The sequence below is a fragment of the Aulonocara sp. 'chitande type north' Nkhata Bay genome, linkage group LG23, assembly GCF_057382095.1.
Source record: "Aulonocara sp. 'chitande type north' Nkhata Bay isolate Kocher_YH1m ecotype deep benthic linkage group LG23, A_spYH_male_GT1.1, whole genome shotgun sequence".
Taxonomy (NCBI): Eukaryota; Metazoa; Chordata; class Actinopteri; order Cichliformes; family Cichlidae; genus Aulonocara; species Aulonocara sp. 'chitande type north' Nkhata Bay.
Genome location: NC_141365.1, coordinates 22,409,637 through 22,424,498, shown reverse-complemented (window position 1 = coordinate 22,424,498; position 14,862 = coordinate 22,409,637). Strand labels below are relative to the sequence as shown.

General features: G+C 40.4%; 1 protein-coding gene across 1 annotated transcript; it reads left to right on the top strand.

Moving 5' to 3' along the window:
• The first annotated feature begins 928 nt into the window (after window positions 1-928).
• LOC147301715 (ras-related protein ralB-B-like) lies at window positions 929-8,001 on the top strand. Its single transcript, XM_086282299.1, has 5 exons — window positions 929-1,196; window positions 4,716-4,881; window positions 4,970-5,178; window positions 6,747-6,921; window positions 7,008-8,001. The coding sequence occupies exons 2-5, from the start codon at window positions 4,768-4,770 to the stop codon at window positions 7,113-7,115; spliced, it is 606 nt and encodes a 201-aa protein (XP_086138425.1). The 5' UTR covers window positions 929-1,196; window positions 4,716-4,767; the 3' UTR covers window positions 7,116-8,001.
• The last annotated feature ends 6,861 nt before the right edge of the window (window positions 8,002-14,862 follow it).

Below are 14,862 nucleotides of genomic sequence, written 5' to 3'. Positions count from 1 at the left end.
AGAAACAAACTCAACACTGCTGTAAAGACCTTCACATCAGTTTGTCTGGGGGTGTTGGGAGACTGATATTTAAGAACCGATTCATTCTTTCCCTTTTTTTTTTTTTTTTTTTTTTTTTTTTTTTTGAAAAATATAAAATATAAAGTCATCAGAGGTGAAGGGAACTGAAAGAAAGCAGCTTCTTTTCATGAGTTATGGACATCATGGTCCCAAAAGAAAAAAGTGTGAGGTTATCCAGCTTCATAATTACTAGATTATTTTTATTTATTTATTTATTTATTTTTCTATTTTTAAAATTATTCTAATTTCATCATTTGTTCCCCTCCTGTATGGATCACAGTTACTTCACTGCAGTGATCTAAGAAGGGAACAAAACAGTCATCATATTTATTTGCCTTTTTAAATTTCTGTTTCCCATCTATTCAAGTTCAAAGGTCACAAATTTTAGTCAGCTGTATGTAGAACAAAATTAATGAAATTTAAAGAAAAAATAAAGATAAAAATGTAAAGTAGCTCAAATGCAAAGACGTAAATCACAAAAAAAGACTGAAAAAAGTTAAATATGATATATGACATTTAAGTAATAACAAACACAAAAACTAAATAATAAAAGGATCTAAAGCAGATTTATGGAAGAGCTTTAATTTAATTCCCATATTTAGCGCTTCAAAATTTGTATGTAAAAATAAATCAGAGTAAAACACCTATATATATATATAGTAGTAAATAAAGTGAAGTGTCAAAGTGGCCTATAAAAATATTACTGAATGAATATTTGTTTTCTTTCAGTAACAATAAAGACAGGGAATTCCGTGACGTCACATCCTGTAGAGGACAAGACGGTAAAGGTAAAGGTAGGAGGTGTCACTCTGTGTCTGTTTCCGGGTTTCTCTGCTAGAAATAACAGGGCCAGACATTTTGTGGACTTTATTTAAATCGTATAACCTTCAAAGATGCTTAATAACATGTGTTGGTGTTTGTTTAGCGGGTAAAGTGGTACATCAGTCGCCCTGGTAACATTTGCGCGTGCGCTGAGCGGCCGCCTGCGATTAGCTGAAAGAGTGGGTCGTCCTCGCGAACACAGACGATCTTCGCCGAGTCCGTGTACAAGGTGGGGCGCACAGTCTGCTGGAGAACTTGTAAAAGTTGTGCGTGAAGCGGATTTCTGAGTGAACGGCAGGAAAACACCTCAGCAGGTGAGTGAGTGGAGTCCGACCGTGCTGTTCACCCCGGCACGGTCCGCCTCTGCCTCGCGGGCAGCGTTTTAACGGCGGATTCTCGCTCAGTTTCCCCCTGTGGAGGAACAGAAATCGTTATCTGTCGCTGCTTTACGGGCAGCTTTGAGTGGCAGCGCGACCGACCAATGACAACAGGCCTGTCCGCGCCCGAGGCCAATCAGAGATGACGTTTGAGGGACGGGGGCAGAAACCGGGAAGAGCAGTGTCTGTTTAGTGTCTTGTTGAGACTCGTTTCCAGCTGTTTAGGACAGAGAGGAAGCTGAAGTTGAGTGTTGATAGGAGCACATATAGTTCCTCTTTGAGCTCAGCCAGCCGTGTTATTAATCTATGGCTAATTTCGGAGCTTATTTACAGCTCCAGCTTATCTCTGCCCGCATGTCGAGCAACTGGAAAGGTCACTGACGAGAGGGTTTTTCCACATACCTCCCATACTTATCACTCATGCAGGGTGTACAGACCTGTATCACTCACACCTGAAGCTAACGACCCTTTTCCACGGCAGGAACTTTCCCCATGAGCTTCTAAGGAACTGGCCCTGCTCTCCTCCTAGTACTTTCCAGCAGTGCAGACACTTTCAGGGCTGGATTTTTACCCCTCAGTGTGCTTAAGGGGGCTCTACTTTCTGTCTGATGTTAGAGCTGATGTAACGTTGTCAGTGATTACAAATGTTGATCACTTATTTGTCCAATCCTGAATCAGAAACTTGGATCGCATATCGGTGACAATCAGTCGATCTGTTGAGTTCAGTTCTGCAATTTTTCTGTGTTTACAACACCACAAAGCTATCACAGTGTGAAGCACGCTAACAGCAGAGACTTTGTAAGAACTAGAGCTTTGTATAGGGGTGTCAAACATCAGGCACTGAGGGCTAGAATCGGCCTGGCAAAGGCTCTAATCGGCCCCACTGAACAGCTTTTGGAACAAGTGAAGAAGGGCATAAATGTTGGACTTGTACCTGTATTTTCACAGGTTTTACAGCTTTTCCCGCTGATAAAGACCTCCTTGTAGCCATTCATGTGCCACCAGAGTAAATAAGTTACAAATAAGCAGTTAAATGTCAGAATTTCAGATTTATTCCAACACTTCTTTATGTAGAAAAACTGAGACATGTTGATGAAATTGCACTTCTTGTTTCTTACATTAAGATATCTCTGGGATTACATGTGTGCTTCAGCTTATTTAAACTGACAAAAAAGGCGAGTTTCACTGAGCTGGCACACTTAAGGGCTACTGTAAAAATGAGTTTGAGATTCCTGGTCTAGTAGAACGTTTGTTCGATGTTAAGCCACGTCCACTCAAGCCGCTACCAGTAAAGGCGAAGGAGACCACTGATTGCCTTGTGAGAAGCCTGAAATATCATCTAGCGACATGAGGGCTGAACGATTTTTATTTTTTATTTCTTAAAACTAACCCATGAGTATGTTGTTTTTGGCTATATGCCGAAAACAACATACTCCCCTTCAAAGCGAAGCACAATGTTGCTTTTTGTGTGAATGGAACTTAACAAACACTGTAAATAACGGCAGTGAAGACTCTCACACTGATCTGGAATCAGCCAGGGGACAGTAAATGAGGCAAATACATCTTTACATTGTCAGTAACCTACAGTTGATATTCACAGCCAAGTTAACTCCATCCAATTGCAAGTGGAAAAAGTCTGATTGGTGAGTTCATAATCAAAACGCAGGGGAGCGAAGACGAGGACCTCGATGTTCAAAATGTCTGTGAAAACTGTAGCACGAACAAACCAGGAGATTTTTCTTATTGAGGAGTTCTTGAAACGTCTTCATTGCTACCAAACCATATCGTCTTTGTGTCAGGGCCGCGAACGTAAACTGAAGCACAAGAGGAACGCAGCAAGGCCAATATCTCTCAGAAAGATAAATATGTGATTATCTCAATCAGCTGAAGAATGGAAAGCATCCTGTTGTTTCCTCTGTCTGCTCATTTGTTTGGCACCTGAAAAAAATCTCGTTACTCACAGTAAGGTTCTTATTTTTAGAAGAACCTTTGTTAGGAGACGTAGCTCCATAATCACAACAAGCTAAATGACAAAATATTCAAATATTACCGCCCCGCCACACCAAATCTGTAGTCTTCACTAAATTAGGTGCAAATGCAGCTTCAGCTCACATAGTGATCGAAGTACGTTTATCACATATGTGTCTAAGCATACACAGAAGCACCCAGACTTTAATTTTCAAAATAAAAGCATTAACCTCTTTATAAAACCAACAGAGCATAAGCATATGCATGTACATGTAAAGCCTTCAAACTGCTGACTTAAACCACAGACTGTCCGTCTCTGAGGATATGAAACAGAAAAACGGCGTCACTCTGTACCAGTTTCTTTGGATCTCAGAGGAAAGCATAAAAACTCAGCTGTGTGTTTGAATTTTTCTGAATCCTCTAGAGCAGAGGCGGCAAATTAACCATAGATCCTGGTCCACAAACAGCCCAATTTGACCTAAAGTGGGCTAGACCAGTGAAACCACTGCGTAACAACCTGCATTTAAAGGGAAAACCTCAAAACGTAAATGTATAATAACAGTACAGTCTGCAGGTCACAGTGGAGAAGCCTTAAACGTTCACATGTAGAGCAGGACTGTAATTAAAGCAATAATGCTTCATTTTTGCCATTTTTGACTTTACGCATTTCATTAATTCCCCATCCTTAATAGGTTGAAATCACAACTTCACAGTGATTAATTTCTTTATTTTTTTATCTGAATTTTATTTGAAGATTCCAGGAAATCCCCTTTATTAAAAATATACTTTTCTTTTGACTTTTTGCCAATGATTTCCTGATTAATCATGATCCCAATATTTGCCAAAATAATTATTCAAGCAGGGTGTCCAGGTCTTAGAAATAGCAGGTTCCTGGTAGTCTTAGGCATTTGTGCTGAAGAGAACTTGGCTTCTTTGTTTTTAAGGTTCTTGAACATGGTTTTCATCTCATTGAGAGGTTTCATCTGCTCTAAAAGCTGATTGGTAGTTCCAGGTGTTCACCCTACAGTGGAGTCACAGGTTGTCCTATGAGTTGTTGACCCATCCTGTTGTCATCATATGAGTTGCTAAGGAGTGAGTGGTAGTTGAATCACCTGGTAAGGAATCTCAAGACTGCGTCACACCTTAATTATACTTCTGCATTGAACCTATGTAGATTCTGTGACGCTGCCTGCGCAAGTGACCAACATCATCATTGCATTTATATCTGTGTCAGCGTGTAGTTGCATATCTAGGAAGGTGCACATCATATAGTGGCTTATAGTGTCGTGGTTAACAAGTTTGCCTGACACATGAGAGATCCCCAATTCAAGTTCAGGAGGAGACGCAAAGCGCTGTGACGGTTGTGTCAGGAAGGGCATCCAGCATAAAAATCTGTGCCAAACCAAACGTGGGGTTTTTTGTAAGTCCCAAAATGAATGTGTGAGTCTTTTCATGTCCTTTCCTGCTGACCTCTGCTGGTCTCTACAGGTCGTCAGAACTCGAGAGCAGAGCTGTGAGCCACCTGACCTAGACCAGAGTCATGGCCTCTGGTAAGAACAAAAACCAGAGCTCTCTGGTTCTCCACAAGGTGATCATGGTGGGCAGCGGCGGTGTAGGGAAGTCAGCCCTAACCCTGCAGTTCATGTATGACGAGGTGAGACTCGAGAACTACATTTTCCATCAGCCCTTCCCTCTGTGCTGTTTCTTCTCCCCAGTCACGTGACCCTTGTTTTTGCTCGCAGTTCGTGGAGGACTACGAGCCCACCAAAGCCGACAGCTACAGGAAGAAGGTGGTGCTGGACGGCGAGGACGTGCAGATTGACATTTTGGACACGGCGGGTCAAGAAGACTACGCAGCCATCAGGGATAACTATTTCCGCAGTGGCGAGGGCTTCCTGCTCGTCTTCTCCATCACAGAGCACGAGTCATTCACAGCAACGTCGGAGTTCAGGTCAGTGTCTGAGTCTTCTTAACAAGCAGAGGTACATTTTAATCGACTTATGTGGAGTAAAATCTCCACAGTAATATACAACCAGGCAGTGAAAATGACTGTGTTTAAAACATTTTTAAAAATTCAGCCCTGGGGAAAAAAAAATCACATTTACATGTTGACACGAAAACTGAGCTGTTAAACTCAAAAGAACCACACACAGGTCGCTTTTAAGTCAACAGATTCCTCCCATTCCTTCCCATAAAGGCTGGACTTTAGATCAAGCGCAGCACACAGCTAGCAGCTACAGTAAAGAACTGCTGACAGCTTTCAGTAAAAACTAGAAAGGCAAACTTTAAGTCGTGATCCAAGTTTAAACAGGTGAGTCATAAAAAAGAGGAAATCACTGCTGTACAGCTGTTGTGACGGAAAATTAGAGAACAAAAAGTGTTTGCTTGCTTTTTTTTTTTGGAGAGTGCTGTAAACATGTTTATTTCTGTTGTAAATTCAGACATTTTAACGTGGGAATCTGTGGAGATCAGTGTTGGTCAAGTTACTTGAAAAAAATAACTAGTTACTAATTACTTATTACGTCTCCAAAACAGTAATCCCGTAACTTTACTGATTACTTATTTTCAAAAGTAATGAGTTACTTAGTTACTTTTCATACACAACCTGAATACGTAATAAAGCAACAGACCTTTCAGCCCAATTCTACTTTTTCTGCATAATCTATCATATAAAATGTAATCAAATGAAAAAGCCTCTCTTTAAAACTTCTTTTAATCTTTTAACTTTATACACATTGCTTCAAGCAAAAATTAAATTATGTGCAACTGTGTTTGACTTTTAAATGTTAAACATTTGTTTAACATTTAAAACCATTTTCTGCATATTCCAGCATATAAAATAAAATAATGTTTTGTTTTTACACTCTTTCAAATAGATGCATGTAAAACACAGCAAAAAATAAATAAAATGAAAGATTCAGCGATACTAAGCCCCGTCGCTCTTAAATCTATTGTCACCTGTTTAGCAGGAGTGGGGAGGGTGGAGTGTTGCCTGGTGCCGCAGCGGTCATGACAGCAGGGGGATCTTGGGGTTTGTGATTTTCACATTCCCATGGCGGCTTGCTACATGCTTGCTCAGATTTGAAGTTTGATTTTTCACTGCCATGGGCGTTGCACGCGCTTACGTCATTGTCATGAGACACTCTCACAAACAAAATCACAACAGTTTAGTAACGCAGTAACGCAGCATGCTTACAGGAAAGTAACAGTAATCTAATTACTTTTTGCAATAGTAAGCTTTTACATTACTCGTTACTTGAAAAAAGTAATTAGATTAAGTAACGTGTTACTTGTAGTGCGTTACTGCACATCTGTAGTGGAGATTGACTCACTGTTGGACCCAGCCTCTTGTTGACATTCTAAGAACTGCAGCTTCATTTTCTACCACTGATAAAATGAGAATATTTACTTTAACAGACTAATGAGGGCATCAATGTTTAATAGTCTTGTCTCAAAGAAACTTTGAGGACCATTAATGTAGAGTGACCTGTACTTTGAAAATCTCTCTTGTATTTTCAGGGAGCAGATCCTGCGGGTGAAAGAAGAGGAGGCCATCCCTCTCCTTCTGGTGGGGAACAAGTCAGATCTGGAGGATCGGCGGCAGGTTTCTGCTGAAGAGGCCACGGCAAAGGCAAGCGAGTGGGGCGTCCAATACGTGGAGACCTCAGCCAAGACGAGAGCCAATGTGGACAAGGTAGAGAACAAAAGAAACAAAACAAAGAGCTCTGACCTTTGAGACAAGGCTCTGACCAACAGTTAATCCATGTAATCTGTCTGCAGGTGTTCTTTGACCTCATGAGGGAGGTCCGCAAGAAGAAAATGTCTGAGAGTAAAGACAAAAATTGGCCGAGTGGCAAGAAGAAGAAGAAGCACTGCTGCGTACTCTGAGCTCAGCGGCAACGCGACCGTGTGCCAAAAACCAAAGAAAAGGAAAACTTCTCTGAGAGAGACTGAAGCAGCTTCAGATGAGCAGCTGCAAATGCACTCGATACGTTCACTCCTCACTTGCCAAACACAGAGCACAACACTCTTGTTTCTCTTCTTCTTTGGCGTCTGCTTGTTCTCCACATGATACTACTCACTCTTTGTGCACAGCTGTGAATGGCCCAAAGTATGTGGACACGTCTGCTATATGTCTGGTATTAACGTGCTGCTCATGTCAGCATCTGAGGGCTGTGGGGCAGATTGAAATCGTGCTTTATCTACACAACAATCAGATTACTTTAACTCTCCTCACTGCCAGCTGTGTCCACAAACATATGGCACATGTAGAAGACCACAAGTTTTTTTGTTTTTTTTTTCAATAACAGAAGCAGGTCCGTCAATTGTTTGTAAAACTGGAGTTCACAGGAAGCACACAGTCTTTTTATGTGGAGAACAAACAGGTTCGTACACTTCAGAGTGTTTTTCTTTCTCTCAAATCTGAATTTTGTTACTTAAACTGGTGTCTGTGCTCCCACTTGTTTTAAAACCTAATTTTTCTCGTTATTTAGCTCTTTTGTATGTCTGTTTTCAGTATTACAGTATCAGACATTCCTCATATCTGATTATACCACTTCCAGACACTCCTTTTGTAATAAGCTTTCACTTCCTTTATGAATAAAGTCATAATTTATAATCAAAGTTTCAAAGGGAATCAGCCCTTTAAATCTTTGCATCATCTGCATATACTCTAATTAATTACACATTTAGCTCAATTAAAGCTGGAATGTGTTTGTTGCTGTCGGCTTGTAGATAAACTCTTCTTAATGTGATAATAAAATGAATAATCAAATTTACAGTGTTTGCTTTATTAAAAAAGAGATTAGCATAATCACAGCTCCACATCTAGCACACTGTCATCTGTCAGAAGTCACTGATACTTAGTTTTCAGTCTGTTTCTGTCCAAAATGAAAGCAGAAGTGTACAACTTTGTTTGTTTTTTAAAGAAATGGTTCAGTCAGAATAGAGAATAAATAGAAACGTTGTCATCTTAATCAGCTAGACCTCCTAAATCATCTTTTTCATGGATACCTTGATGTTAAACTTTATTGTAACACCGGGCAGAATGACCACATCGATCATTTCATTCGAGCTGAATGAGTCCGGACAGGTTTTGCCTCTAAGTGTTTGTTTGATTTTGGAAACTGAAGGATCATTTGGACCTGAAAACACAAGAGACAAGCTGTGATGTTGAGTTTTTAAGATAATCTAGGCAGTGTGTGGTTAATGTGATCAAGGCTGAAGCAGTGACACCCAACTGTTGGTAACAGTGAGTGCAGTGAAAGAAGAGGAAGACATGACGGAGAAAGGTTGCACGGCCCTCACTACTGACTTTTACATTCTCCATAATGTTCTGAAGTGCTTGAGTTGAGGGAAACTGAACTGTGACCGTGTAAAATGAATGTATAAACAGAATGAAAGGATCTAGAAAGCTCACAAACCCATATGTTGTTCACATTAGAACAAAGAAAACAAATCGAATGTTTAGACACACTTTGGACTGAAGAGGATAGCATCATTAGGCTTGTTATTAACGCTTAGTTCAAAGCCTACATCTCTCTATGAAGGTGCATCAGTGCTTATGGAACTGGCAGGTTGCACATCTGGAAAGGCACCATCAATGCTGAAAGGTGTGCATCTATGCGCACCGCATACAGGGAGTGCAGAATTATTAGGCAAATGAGTATTTTGTCCACATCATCCTCTTCATGCATGTTGTCTTACTCCAAGCTGTATAGGCTCGAAAGCCTACTACCAGTTAAGCATATTAGGTGATGTGCATCTCTGTAATGAGAAGGGGTGTGGTCTAATGACATCAACACCCTATATCAGGTGTGCATAATTATTAGGCAACGTCCTTTCCTTTGGCAAAATGGGTCAAAAGAAGGACTTGACAGGCTGAGAAAAGTCAAAAATAGTGAGATATCTTGCAGAGGGATGCAGCAGTCTCAAAATTGCAAAGCTTCTGAAGCGTGATCATCGACCAATCAAGCGTTTCATTCAAAATAGTCAACAGGGTCGCAAGAAGCGTGTGGAAAAACCAAGGCGCAAAATAACTGCTCATGAACTGAGAAAAGTCAAGCGTGCAGCTGCCAAGATGCCACTTGCCACCAGTTTGGCCATATTTCAGAGCTGCAACATCACTGGAGTGCCCAAAAGCACAAGGTGTGCAATACTCAGAGACATGGCCAAGGTAAGAAAGGCTGAAAGACGACCACCACTGAACAAGACAAACAAGCTGAAACGTCAAGACTGGGCCAAGAAATATCTCAAGACTGGTTTTTCTAAGGTTTTATGGACTGATGAAATGAGAGTGAGTCTTGATGGGTCAGATGGATGGGCCCGTGGCTGGATTGGTAAAGGGCAGAGAGCTCCAGTCCGACTCAGACGCCAGCAAGGTGGAGGTGGAGTACTGGTTTGGGCTGGTATCATCAAAGATGAGCTTGTGGGGCCTTTTCGGGTGGAGGATGGAGTCAAGCTCAACTCCCAGTCCTACTGCCAGTTTCTGGAAGACACCTTCTTCAAGCAGTGGTACAGGAAGAAGTCTGCATCCTTCAAGAAAAACATGATTTTCATGCAGGACAATGCTCCATCACACGCGTCCAAGTACTCCACAGCGTGGCTGGCAAGAAAGGGTATAAAAGAAGAAAAACTAATGACATGGCCACCTTGTTCACCTGATCTGAACCCCATTGAGAACCTGTGGTCCATCATCAAATGTGAGATTTACAAGGAGGGAAAACAGTACACCTCTCTGAACAGTGTCTGGGAGGCTGTGGTTGCTGCTGCACGCAATGTTGATGGTGAACAGATCAAAACACTGACAGAATCCATGGATGGCAGGCTTTTGAGTGTCCTTGCAAAGAAAGGTGGCTATATTGGTCGCTGATTTGTTTTTGTTTTGTTTTTGAATGTCAGAAATGTATATTTGTGAATGTGGAGATGTTATATTGGTGTCACTGGTAAAAATTCTCACAATTCAGATGTTCTCTACAGAAAAGGGCAGAGCAGGCTGTACCTGCTGTGGAAACTCAGGTTTTTTGGAGTGGAGGGCCCACTCCATAAGACCTTCTATGACTCTCTGGTGGCCTCAGCCATCTTTTACGGTGTGGTCTGCTGGCGCGGCAGCATCTCCGCCGGGGACAGGAAGAGACTGAACAGGCTGATCCGGAGGGCCAGCTCTGTTCTAGGATGCCCTCTGGACCCAGTGGAGGTGGTGAGTGACAGGAGAACGGTGGCTAAGCTGTCATCCCTGATGGACAACATCTCCCACCCCATGCAGGAGACTGACAGCACTGAGCAGCTCCTTCAGTGGCTGCGGCACCCACGATGTGGGACGGAGAGATTTCGCAGGTCTTTCTTCCAACTGCTGTCAGACTCCACAATATGGTCTCAGCAGATGACCACAAACATGCAGACAGACACACACATCCCATACACAATTGTAACTGCCTCACTGATGTGCAATATTACCAAGTGCAATTTTTCCTACTATAACAAAGCATTTCATTCTGTTTTGTACAGTATTTGTTCTTTTTTGTATAGTACTTTATTGTATTGTATATAGTATTTTATTCTTGTTGTATTGTATGTTTTTCTATTTTATCTTATCCTATTCTCTTACCTTTATTCTTTTTCTATTCTCTTATCTTGTCTTGAGGTGAGAGAGCCAGTTAGCTTCTGTATTTTCAATGTTCGGCCACTAGATGGCACCCTGACGTCATTTTTTGATCACCACAACAATCTGAAGCGAAAAAGAAAAAAAAACCATCATCTTCATTCTAACTGGAGTCTCACGTGTTGAAAATAAAAGTGGGCAAAGGCTCAGAAATCAGCTTTAAACATCCGTTTGCTCTTAAAGTGAAAGAAAAGAAAGCAGCAACCATCTACCTCATGATATTAAAGATTTTCTGGTGATTGATTTCTGGTTTCAGGATAAAAATCGTGTTTGTTTTGTGTTGAAAGCAAATAGACATATTGTGACTGCCCAGGCATTTATTTAAAGTGCTGCCTTTAGTCACCACGTTTCTGTCCTCAAATCTTTAGCAGGTTAAAATTATAAACAATTTTGGTGATTTTCAGTCACTTTATGATCTGACTGAGCCTCGCTCAGACCTTTTAAACTCATAAGAGTCACATGCACTTAGTGCAGGCTTCTTATTTTCCCCCTTTTTTACATCTGACTGATGCATTTAGAAACAGCAGAGAACACCAGCCTCTTTGAAGAACAGTGAAGTGGACATTAATGAAGATTATTTCTCTGTAAATTCTTCAAATCATGAAATCAGAAGATGGCTCTTAAAATCCAGTGCAAATTAATTAGATATTCCTTTTAATTAAGGAAAATAAGCAATAAAATTATTTTTAAAGAATTTGTGTATTTCAATATTTTTTCTTCATTTGAGCAAAGACTACATGAAATCAGAGGATGATTCCTAATACAGAAAAGATATTCCGTTTTCAGAAGAAGGAAAAATCAGGAATAAATGTGGTTTAAATAACATTACATTTATCACATTTATTTAACTGAATTTGAACAAATAAGTTTTGTTTACATTTGTTAAAGATGCTTAAACCCAGATCTTTTCCCCCCTTGTCCTGACTGTTTGTTGCCTTCAGACTCTCTAGGTTGTCATTTTTACTGAGGTTATAGTTCAGAATTAAACCAACATCTCTGTAAACTTTGGTATCAGTCTTAAATTTTTGATGGTGCTTTTGATCGAGGTTATAACATAACTGGGGGCTCGTCCGGGTTGTTTTGGACTCTCCTGGTGAGAAGTTTATTTGAGGTTCATTTGATCTCCACTGAAGCAGTTGTTTGTGTTTTTTGTGTTGTTGTTTTAGTTTATTGCGTTTGGCTATCTTGGGTGGAGGTAAACTTCAGAGTTTCACAATAAACTACAGCTCACAAGTTCAGTTTTTAAGCCTGGTACACCACTGAGGGCTGGGTAAGTGAAGTTAGTTTAATTGTTTTTAGGTGTCTTAGGTTGAGATTTGCTCAAAGTTAAACCACTGATACTGAATTTTGTTGGAAATTCTGAGAGTGGTTTGAGATCATTTGATAGTTATGGTCTTGTGGTTTCATCAGGGAGACGTTCAGCCGAACTAAAGTGGGCTTTAGTTACAGCTTTGTAGTGAGGTGGGTGTTTTTGTACCACAATCTTTAGTGTTTAGGAGAGGTTGGCGACTCCTGATGCTGCTCCTGGTCCACTTGCTGCCTGGGTGATGGCAGTAACTGTGCTTTGTGTGCGCTGAGTCACACTTGTGAAGATCATTGAATGGGCATGGTTCCACATTTTGTGGTTGGCCACTAGGACATTTGCGTCACTGAATTTTGTTGATATGGTGACTTGTTGCGGTACAGGACAATGGGTGACCACTGTTACTATTGTATGAGCCTCATGTATGTTTAGTGAAGTTTGAGACTCTTGGTTTTGCTGTGTGCCCCTCAGACATGCTCAAGCATGACCTGCTTCGGAGTCTTAGGCTTCTTTCCAGGGTTACAACATGTTGTCCCTGTTGCTCTTTCAGGTGCAGAAGAACCGTATGACTCAAGAGTGGCTTTTCCGTCATTTCTTTAGGACCCATTTCTTTATGCTCCTCTCCAACACCTACTTTACACTTGACAAAGTGTGGATCTCGTCATGTGGTCTTTTATCTTTTGCTAAGGCAGTTAAATCCTTCAAAATCAAACCAACGTTTCTTCACCTTATGTTGGGGCGTTTAAGCTGGGACGTAACACTTCTTCTGAAAATAAATAAAAGCAGGTTTAAAAGTCTCTGCTTTTAACATTTTTCGTCTTAAATGACCAAAATAAATCCAAGTTAAAGCTTAAAGTGAGGGTTTTTTTTTGTCTTTGAAGTCACAAAGAGTTGTTACAATCGTAAAACATGTTTAGATGTTTTACGATTTCAACATGTTTAGCACCGCATGAATGAAGGAATTTAGGTAAAATACGATTGTGATGAGATATTTTACCTTTAAAGTAAACGTGTGACACCTGACAGGTGAAATCCAGCTGTCAGACCTGTTTCCTGTCGGCTCGCTGTAACAACTCAAAATCGTGGCTCGGTCTAAAAGCTGGGTACTTTGACAGCAGCGTGTCTCTAGTTTGCGTTTTGTAAAAGTGAAAGTACTTTTTGCCACCGTGGGATTGATCCTTGTTTCCTTCTTTGTGGTGTTTTTGGTTGAAGATTCATCTTAATTTAAAACTCTTTTACCTTAACTCTTAAATAACCAACAAAATGAACTTGTTGTGATGTGCAATGAGGTGAAGACAATAGCTGACAGAAGAGTTTGGATCTCTGCTCTTATCACACGCCGACTAAAGCTGCACAACAACAATGAAGGCCGAACTCGTCCAACCTGAAACTCTCCTCCTCCTCCTCCTCCTCCTCATCATCATTATTAGTCACTCTGCTCCCTGACCGCTTTTGTTTTCTTTGGGGTTTATTTAACATTTGTCTTGTTGTTTCTGCTCATTTCGTGCAGCTCAGGTTGCAGATTCTGCTCCACCAGGCTTCATAAACACATCAGGAAACTTTTCAGATTATGTTAAGAAGCTTCCTCATTCAGGCTGCATACATCAAACATCGCCAAAAAAACAGAAAACCCTCAGTTTATCCTGTCGTATGCACTCTTATCATTATAAAGGGTTAATAACATGTATCTGACAGGTTAATTTGACAGCTCAAAGCCACAAAACATTTAAATCTGGGTTAAGAAGGTGAAAAGTAACGAAAACCTTGATATTATCCACAGATTTAAATTAAATGAATTACTTAATTTAAGTCATTTTAAATGTAAAGAAAAAAGTTGCATAATAGAAAAAAAAAAGAATCCCTGTTTCAATAGCTCTGTCATATGTCATGCAGATTTTTTTAAAGCAATCAGAAACATCTCTGAGTCACTTACAGGGTTAGATTAGATAGAAAGATAAGATCTAGGCAATGTTTTGGGTTAAATCTGAGCAAAAGTCATCCTTTTCTTTTTTGTTTTTCTTTGTGCTTTGTCATCATTTCTTTTTTTCCTCATGTCTTGTCTTTAAATTAAGTTAAACACAAGATAAGAACAGAAATTTTAAAGAGCATCAAACAGCCTGAGCTATAAGAGAGAGAGGTGAAATAAATCAGAGCTGTGACTGACAGGCGTCCTCGCACATGCATCGGTTTTTAATCACTTCCTTCCCCTCTGTGTGACTGAGTTTCACAGTAGCGTGTTTTTGGCTGCGGCTCAGATATGAGACACATTAAAGCGCAAAGATCCAGAAAACAAAGACACAATAGAAGCTTTGTGTGAGTCAGCGCCAGGACGAGCCGGCAGAGCTGCTTTCTGCTTTAAAATGCTGAGACTGGAGTCTGAGCTGCAGATACAGAGAAAGTCTAAACATGTAATCAATACAGATACAATTGCAGAATCTGGGCAGCTCAAAAGATTTCAAACACCGTGTGATGTAAATCCCTGTGAAATGTGACTTGGGAAGAGAATCTAATAATGAAAAGATGAAAAGATGGAATGAAAGAATGAAAAAAAAAATGCTGAAACCAGAGAAGGGAGGAGTTTGGAGTTGATAAGAGAGCTAAAACATTTTGCTGAACATGCTGTTTATATCTTAAATATGACCCGGTATGTTCGTTAGGGATATCCTCTCTGT